This window comes from Priapulus caudatus, unplaced genomic scaffold (genome assembly GCF_000485595.1).
Source record: "Priapulus caudatus unplaced genomic scaffold, Priapulus_caudatus-5.0.1 Scaffold646, whole genome shotgun sequence".
In the NCBI taxonomy this organism is placed as follows: domain Eukaryota; kingdom Metazoa; phylum Priapulida; class Priapulimorpha; order Priapulimorphida; family Priapulidae; genus Priapulus; species Priapulus caudatus.
Genome location: NW_014577707.1, coordinates 114,712 through 124,051, shown reverse-complemented (window position 1 = coordinate 124,051; position 9,340 = coordinate 114,712). Strand labels below are relative to the sequence as shown.

Sequence of the window (9,340 nt, the reverse complement as noted above, 5' to 3'; positions counted from 1 at the left end):
ACATGATCGCATTCTGAGATTCTGATTCTCACATTTGTTAGAGCCCATCGGGAGAGAAACTTCCCATTGTATGTTACTGTATTAGAGGCACTCGTACCATTGTTCTTTGTGTTAGACCTGTGAACTATTCGCGGTGGCTGCCTGTACACATCAGAGACATGAAGGCGCTGCCACAAAAGATCAAAGATGAGTTTGAAACTCGGAATTACTGGACAATCGCAAAGTCGTCACACAGATACTCTGCGATCCCAATAGACCAAGCGCATAAGCAGGAGAATAAAGTGGTGAAAGCATCCGGTGGTGCAGTAGGACTCACTGAGCATCCAGTTGCCCTCAGACGCTGGATGACCGCTGGACCCGAGCTTGCCAGACTTCTGCGACAGTACGAGAATGGATATCTTCATGACGATGATCCGGAAAACTCCGCTAACTTCGAACACCATGAACAAGGACTTGCAGCACAGAAAACCTTCCAGCGACAGGTTGATATCCTATCTAACACAACACGCAAGATGGGAAATCCCTTCCTGGATGACTTCCCAGAGTTGGTAACTCTTGATAGTCGTAACTGCGCAAATGAGGCGGTAGTGAATACAATCCGTACACTGGAAGACACAGGCACAAAGAACTATCAAGAGTATGTGAAAACCGTGCTCGTGGATCGGAGTCACTCCATACATGATACGATCTCAAAGAATTCACTACCCCTGTTCTCAACAAAGCTCAAAGTCCGATCGAAGGATTGCAAGAAAGCTAGTAAAGGTGCTTGAGAACAATGTGACACTCTTCGGCCAGTTATACATCTCCTTACAAAATAGAGATGGTGACATCAGTGAATTCTTTGCACGGGAAGTTCGTTCGTATCCTCCATCCCTGTCTGAGTTTGGAAAGCTCAATCTGTCTGGTACCAAATGTCATCTGTTACAATGTATCGAGGAACCAAACCAGACAGAGGCACCTGTATTATATGACTGCAAAGTTCTGGATGGTGCGGTGACAGTACATGCATTGCCTGTAACTAATGTCTCAACATTCCAGGAATATGCTGACAACTTGTTTATACCCCATTTGGAATGTCAGCTGCGTGACACAGAGCGAGTGGATGTTGTGTGGAACGAATACCGGCCAGGTAGCCTGAAGGAGGGAACCAGGGAGAAACGAGGCAAAGGTGTGCGTAGAAAAGTATCAGGTGACACCAAGCTGCCGGGCAACTGGAATGACTTCCTATATGATCCAATCAACAAGAAGGAACTCTTTGAATTCCTGTCATCAAACGTTGCGGATTGCAGCATCCTTCCTGAGTGTTCGGTATATATCACAGCTGGAGAGCATGTTACATGTGTTGGAACGCAGATTAAAATGTCCAGCTGCAATCAGGAAGAAGCAGACACTAGGATTGTGGTTCACGTGAAGCATGCTTTGGAGAATGGAGCAAAATCTATCCAGGTGCGAACTCTGGACACAGACGTCGTCGTCGTCGTCGTCGTCTCTGCATGGGTAGCATTTGGAACTGGAAAGAACTACACTCATTACAGCATCAACGCCATTTGTGCCCGTCTTGGTGAACGTAAATCACGTTCCCTGCCCGTTTTCCACTCCTTGTCAGGATGTGATACTACATCAGCGTTTAGAGGCAAAGGGAAGAAATCGTTCTGGCAGGCATGGAATGCTTATGAGCAAGTTACTGATGCCTTTGTTCATCTTGCCGCACATCCGTTTGAGTATATTGACTTACATTCTGAATCATTTCAAAGAATCGAGAGACTAGTTGTCGTAGTTTATGACAAAACAAGTAACGAGATGAATGTTAACAGTGCCCGAATGGAGCTGTTCAGCCAGAAAAGCCAAGCTGTTGACAAGATACCACCTACTCAGAATGCACTACTCCAGCACACTAGGAGGGCAGTATACCAGGCTAGCATCTGGACAACATGCATGTTATCTCAAGAATCGTGTCAAGAATCGGTTTTATTGACTACAAAAACCTCTGATTTGATTTCGCAAATGCCTGTCTGTGACGTCTGTAGCCAGTGACAACATGTGTATTTTTTGTTATATTGGCCGCCATCTTGGAAATGGGTGACCTGAGCAAAATGCAATGACCAGCATCTGTTTCAGTGACCCCGAAAACCCCTGAATTGACACCTCATTTGTTCATTTCCAATTTTCACAGCCAGATATACGACATTTCCTTTTTTCTTGCGGTCATCTTGGATTTTGGCCGCCATCTTGGAAATGGGTGACTTGAGCAAAATGCCATGACCAGCATCTGTTTCAGTGACCCCGAAAACCCCTGAATTGACACCTCATTTGTTTATTACCGATTTTCACAGCCAGATATACGACATTTCCTTTTTTCTGGCGGTCATCTTGGATTTTGGCCGCCATCTTGGAAAATTGAAACCGATCAAGTGGGTTCCACGGATAAAATCAATAGATAGGTCGAAAAGAAACTCCATGCCAAATTTGGTACTTTTGTCCGGCCGGTAACGTTAAATTTGCTAAGCCACCTGACTAGTAAGGTAAAATGCAACTACAGTTTTGATGATATTAATGGTGAATCGCATATCTCTTTTATTGTATGCATATACCCATTTTCCTAATGTGATAGAGAAACGTGGAGTAAAATAGATCACTGAACATAATAACCATTTGACAGTAGCTATAGACGTAGTCATTTCTGCACGCATTACATACACATGGTTCGCACAGTCCTTGAAAAGTCCTTGAATTTGAGGAGAGTCCTTGAAAAGTACTTGAATTTAGTAAATGTTGATTTTGTGCTTGAAAAGTCTTTGAATTTCATGAAAATTACAATGAATTTCATGAAAATGTCCTTGAATTTTTAGAAAGAATCATTGCCTGTAATAAAAAGAAATTTTGTACCATCAATAATGTGCATACCTCAATAAAAATTGCGTTAAATGAGCTTAAAAAGCTATAGACACGATAGACAGTTAAATGATGATCACAAATTACAGTAATTGTCACTAAAATCAGTCAGTAAATCAAGGTATGTTGTAGAAGTGACAGTGTTTAGAAGGGTTTATTAATGTGATCCAGGTAAGTTTTAGAGGTGACATGCAGTGATTAAGAATGGGGTTATTAAATTAATCCATGTATGTTTTGTTCTGTGTATGAATTCTGATAAAATGTCTGATAAAATGTCCTTGAATTTCCGATAAAATGTCCTTGAAAAGTCCTTGAAAAGTCCTTGAAAACAATTTCAGTTCTCCTGTATGAACCATATGATACACGTCGTTAGAGAGCTTTTATACGTGATGAGAAATGTTTGAAACATTGAAAAGTGCTATTTTCTCTCTGATTGTCTGGTGAATGGGAGCAGCGATCTCAATTCTACCTAAAGCCTAGTGCAGACTTGCGACTTTTGGTCGCGCGTCGCTGCGACCTGCAATCGCATGCGATCGGTCGCACGCCTTGCCAAGTGTGCGCATGCAAGCGACTGGCTAGCATTTGGCGAAAAATGGCGCTGGCGGCATGGGCAGTATTTACCCATCATTTCCAGTTGGATTGCGACATCTTTATATGCCGCATGTTTCTTAGTGTGATCGCTGTATTCCGGCAGTGTAACATCAAACAAAACCGGCCTCTCCATCCACATATCTAAAAAAATGCTTTCTTTCTCATCACTCCAGCTTGTTGCTGTGAGCGTAGCCATATTGAAATATCACGTGATGAGATGGTCCTCGCTGATTGGTCGGACGAGAGTTTGTCATCGTTGCAAGTTGCTGTCTACCGGCACACTAGCTCTAGTACTACGTCCCGCGTACAGTTGCTGCAGGGCTATAGAACATGCTATTACGAATGCTAGGGACCAACTTATTCACGGTTACTCGCGGCTATAAAACATCTGTGGTAGGCAATTAATGCCTCTTATCCGAAGTAAATATGTCTTAAAGGGACAGTAGCCTCTAGGATTTTTATCGCAGAAACTAGCATATAAGCAAACTAGCCAATCAGGAGCTAAATGCTTCAGGGAAGCGTAAAACCTAGTTTTAAGCTCTTAAAACCCGGTTTTAAGCTCTAAACTTGGAATTAAGCTCTTAAAACCAGGTTTTAAGGTATAAAACCAAGTTTTACGCCCTAAAACTAGGTATTAAGGTCTAAAACTAGGTATTAAGACCTTAAAACCAGGTTTTATGCTTTTTGGTACAAAATGCTTTCCATATGCGTGCAATGTGCGTGTAACACTTTGCCTGTCTGTGTGTGGCTCACAAGTGCATGTTTGCTCTTTGCTTTTTTTCTTGTTACTGCCTTCAATATAGCTACCCGACTCATGGGGAGAGTCGCTATTGGCACCTGATGACATCAATCCTACCAGTGCATGCTTCGTTCCCACAGTTTCACTCTTTGCTCACAGGAGGGCGCTCTAGAGCAAGCGATGATGGAGGCACTGGCGAGCGACCGAGTTGACTTTGTTAACCTGCTGCTGGAGAATGGCGTCAATATGCAGAAGTTCCTCACCATTCCCAGACTAGAGGAACTGTATAACGTTGTACGTATCCATCGAGAGACGCGTATGCACCCAGTGCTGCACACTTAAGCTCTGACAGGGTGACCGTGGTGTTATTTCCATGCCAGACAATCGATGGCAGACAGGGTGTATGTGACTGTCAGTGTTCATGAACTTGTAGAGATATCGAGTAAGATCGCTTTAAAAAAAATTCTGTCTCTTTCAGAAATGTGGTCCTGCCAATACTCTATATTATCTAGTCAGTGACTTCAAAAAGGTGAGATTGAGTGTTTTGCGAATTCTGAAAATCCGTTTGCGATTTCCAGTGCACTCCGTACATTTCAAGTATGATATGAAGACTTCTGTAGCCAAATCCAGTCAAAGTCAGAGCGCTGTAACTGTTATGTATGTGGTGGTGGTGGTGAATACATGTTCTCGAGTGGTTTTCCATCTCTGGTAATTACTTGAGTGGGTACAGCTGCAGTATAACACTGCAGATTTATACCGACTATCATGCTGTGGTATGTGCAGCAACAAGAACCTCAACCTGTCTGTCGAAAACTTGTGTTGTCAGTAGTATTGACCAATGTCTAGTTCTCGGCTTGTGTCGTGCACTAATCAGTTGTGCGTTTTTACGCTTGCCGCGACGACAGCACATGCCGTTCCACTACACGTACACTCTCATCGACATTGGACTGGTCATCGAGGCACTGATGAGTGGAGCCTACCGGTCCACGTACACGCGCCGCAAGTTCCGCAGCATCTACAACATTGTGATGAAACGCGTAAGTGTGCCCGTCGTCACGGCGACGTGCTAGAGGGCGTGTAGTTAACAATGATACGACAGTAATTATTGATGTGCAGCGCGTGATAAGAGTTTGATGCGCAACAGTAAGACGAAGGTAAGCAGTGAACAGTTGATGTGATATGACAGTAAGCCTTGTCTGTGTCATTAAGTAGGTTGTGTGATGTTGAAAGGCCTGCGCAATTGCAGTTTGCTAGATTTCCAACTAAGCCGACAACGGCAAGTGGATGAATTTTCCCATGAAACTGTCATGCGGAATTGCACCCAATGAAGATGAAACTCGATAGATGCAATTACCAATCACCAAAATCTTCTTTTGATGTCTAACTTCTTGCGACGTCGGGTAAAATCGCACATAAATCTTATGCCACTGGCAGTCAGGCGACGTTAGATGACATCTGATGAATGAAAAATCGATACTCCTCCTACCCAAAATTCAAGTAGAAACTTGATTGGTTCTTTTACTTGCCAGTCACGATTTTGTGGGAAACCATTAACTGATTCCTTCTAATCAGCAAACACGAGAGAGTTTAAGAGCAATTACCTGTAGCTACTCTGGTTCCTACAGATGAATAATGACACAAGTAATGAATTATCGGCAACAGGCATTTGCTGTTTCATTTAATTAGGCAGTATTTAATACACTGTCACAATACCTATTAAAATTGTTGATGGCCAGCTGCTCACAAAAACAAGTGTGTACATACATGGGCTCTTTACTTCGTATCTCATAATAGACAGAGCTCTCCCTGAGTTTTATTTCTTTTGAAAGAGTTGGGAATGCTTTCCCTTTCTCCAGCTCTGCCTACCTGACAGCAATCTATGATCCCTGCTAAATAATGCACTCACTTTTTCCTCATTGCGCTTTATGAATAATGCATATGTGTGTGGTTTATTTTCTGTCTATGGCAGTGTGATCGTCTGAAGACTCCAAACAGAGCTAACATCGTAAGTGTTACGTGCAGAAAATTTTGACTTGTTGAATTAGTTATATTCTTGGTAATGAAGTTATTCTACATTGAGTGATGCTTACATGACATGACATATTGGTTTGTTGCATTATATCTCGTTTTCTAATTGAGTTATTCTGTGTCGACGGTTATTTTGTTACACACCGATGGCATTCATGAGACGTGTAGAAATGATAATAGATTCAGATCGATTGTCCATTCAGCAACCGTTATAGGAAAAAAAACGAGGAAGCTGTTCAGTGTCAGCATAAATCTCCAAGCGAATGCAACCATAGGCATCTATCGCTCACATTGAAGCCGAATCACTGTCAATAGTATAAATCGATACGTGGGTGTGAAACATTCGCTGTGACATGCATATCTGCAACCGTGGGGCATGCGTAGCGTGGGGTGTAGCATAATAGCTCTGGTCCCTCCCTCGCAGGCCAATCACTTGACGAACGTGTACTCCAGTGCCTTCCTTCCCGGCATCAGTGTTACGTCTGCCCCCGAGGCGCACGTCTTTCTCAACCCGTTCCACGAGCTCTTCATCTGGGCGGTGCTCACGAAGCGGCAAAAAATGGCGCTGTTCCTATGGAGACAGGGCGAGGAGGCGATGGCAAAGGTGAGAGGCGAATGCGGCCAGGAGAGCCAAAAGGTCTATACTAACCTTAACTTTAACCTTGTCTAATACTATCCTAACTAATAGCATGACTGATTGCTAGTTATGACGTGATACAGTTATTACTAGGGAGCAGTGATTAGGATATTTAACACAAGGGTAATTAGGACCCATCCCAAAATCATGTTGGGTGGTGGTTATGGTCTGCACTAAAAGAATTATTGAGTGGCGTTCAAACCGATACTAAAGTTGCTTACAGGAAGCTCACGATGATGTTTGCGCATACGGAAAATTAAAACTGCTTTCAGGCTCTGGTTGCATGCAAGCTGTACAAGGCACTAGCGCACGAGGCAGCGCAGGACGACCTAGAAGTCGATGTTTGTGAGGAGCTGCGAGAATATGCAAGGTATTCTCTTACTCCCTGATTCTTCGTATCTTTCACCCCCCCCCTCCGTCTACGCTAGTGTGTGCCATTTCATCTAGCAGTAGCTTTAAAATCGACAGAGGCTCTGCAACAGCACATCAACCTGTCACTGTATGTATTTATTAGTGTCAGACATCTGCTTGTCCCACTTTGATGTCCTTGTTGTGAAATAGCAGAGTCTTTAATCAAACACTAATTGTGAGGAGGCTGTCACCTCAGGCTTCACTGATTGACATATTTGAAGCTAACCGACAGTAATGTGTGGATGCGTCGGAGCACTGTAACATTAGTCAGAATGCATGAACGTATGGCAAATTACAGAGCGAGCGGCTAAATAAAATCAGTTGGTACCTGCTGCTGCTCACGATCGTACACCCACTTACCATGATGTCTGCAACCGTGTGTGACATTTACGAGATATCCTGGCACGCTCCATGCTTACTTTTTATAACATGGTTACTACCTCTGCTGCTCTACACGACCTTGCAGTGACCCCTGCTGCCGTTCACGACCCTGCCATGAGCTCTACTGCCATTCACGACCTCGCCATGACCTCTGCTAAAATGCATACAATTCACAACTTTGTCGTGACCTCTGCTGGCATTTACAACCTTGTCGTGACCTCTGCTGGCGTTTACAACCTTGTCGTGATCTCTGCTGCCATTTCCGACCTTGCCATGGCCTCTGCTGGTGTTTACGACCTTGCCGTGACCTCTGCTGCCATTTACGACCTTGCCGTGACGTCTGCTGCCATTTACGACTTTGCCGTGACCTCTACTGCTATTTACGACCTTGCCGTGACCTCTGCTGCCGTGCATGCCGTTTACGACCGTGCCGTGACCTCTGCTTCCCTGCATGCTATTTCTACTCTTACGGTCCATGCCCTTGCCCTGAAACCCAGCTGTTCTGATCTTGACCATGTCGTGACCTTTGCTGCAGGGAGTTCAGTCGGCTGGCGCTGGATCTGCTGGATCAGTGCTACAAGCAGGACGACGACTTCACACAGCAGCTGCTCACCTACGAGCTGCTCAACTGGAGCAATCAGACGTGCCTGAGTCTCGCGTACACCGCCAACCACCGCGAGTTTGTCGCGCACACCTGCTGCCAGCTGCTGCTCACTGAGATGTGGATGGGAGGGCTGCGCATGCGCAAGAGCACCACGCTGAAGGTGTGTGTGCCTCGTGCCCTCATCCTTCTCCTCGTCCTCCAACCTCCTCCTCCTCCACTCTCCTTCTCCTCCTCCTCTTCCCTTTTCTCTTCCTTGGCCTAGCCAAAGTCACACTTTTACCTGGCGATTTTGCCATTATTCTGATCATCTTTTGACTTTTGATTCCTTGACTCAAAATTGAAGTTCATTTTTTTTCAGGGAAGAATACCTCTAGAGGTCCTCTCCATTGTTGATATGTTGTTAAGCTGTATTTGCCTTCTGCGCAGTATTTTATCCACATCTCCATAATCTCTAACTGACATCTAGCAACACATTCTATCCACCATCTTCTTTCCATAATTCTTTGTTCCTCATCTTACTTATATCTCCTTAACAGCTTATCTGCTTTCTTTTCATTTAACAACCAGCTGGCAGTCTAGTTTTGTTCTTGAAACTTTAGTTGCAACAACTTTGAAAAGAAGAAGGCAGCAGTTAAATGTTACCTGTAGTATCCCTTACACGCTGTGTCGCAATAGTTCCATTGACCTTCTTTTGTGGCTAAAAACGTCACCGGTAAAATTTTGTGCAAGGGAGATAAAATGAGATACAGTATCATTAGTTGAATCGTGTGCTCTAGCATTACATACAGACGCATGTCAGTTGCTTACGATTGCATGTCAGTATAGTCAGGTGGCTTAGCAACAATTTTCAGGATTAACGTTACCGGCCGGACAAAAGTACCAAATTTGGCATGGAGTTTCTTTTCGACCTATCTATTGATTTTATCCGTGGAACCCACTTGATCGGTTCCGATTTTCCAAGATGGCGGCCAAAATCCAACATGATCGCATTCTGAGATTCTGATTCTCACATTTGTTAGAGCCCATCGGGAGAGAAACTTCCCATTGTATGTTACTG

General features: G+C 44.1%; 1 protein-coding gene across 1 annotated transcript in view; it reads left to right on the top strand.

Annotated features, from left to right (window-relative positions):
* The window catches only part of LOC106812421 (transient receptor potential cation channel trpm-like), a 56,696-nt gene that overhangs the window by 23,405 nt on the left and 23,951 nt on the right, over positions 1 to 9,340 (top strand). Inside the window, exons 12-18 of the mRNA XM_014816298.1 lie at positions 4,382 to 4,516; positions 4,701 to 4,751; positions 5,128 to 5,259; positions 6,192 to 6,227; positions 6,675 to 6,854; positions 7,160 to 7,257; positions 8,215 to 8,443. Coding sequence (XP_014671784.1) covers positions 4,382 to 4,516; positions 4,701 to 4,751; positions 5,128 to 5,259; positions 6,192 to 6,227; positions 6,675 to 6,854; positions 7,160 to 7,257; positions 8,215 to 8,443 — 861 coding nt within the window. The remainder of the gene's footprint in view (positions 1 to 4,381; positions 4,517 to 4,700; positions 4,752 to 5,127; positions 5,260 to 6,191; positions 6,228 to 6,674; positions 6,855 to 7,159; positions 7,258 to 8,214; positions 8,444 to 9,340) is intronic.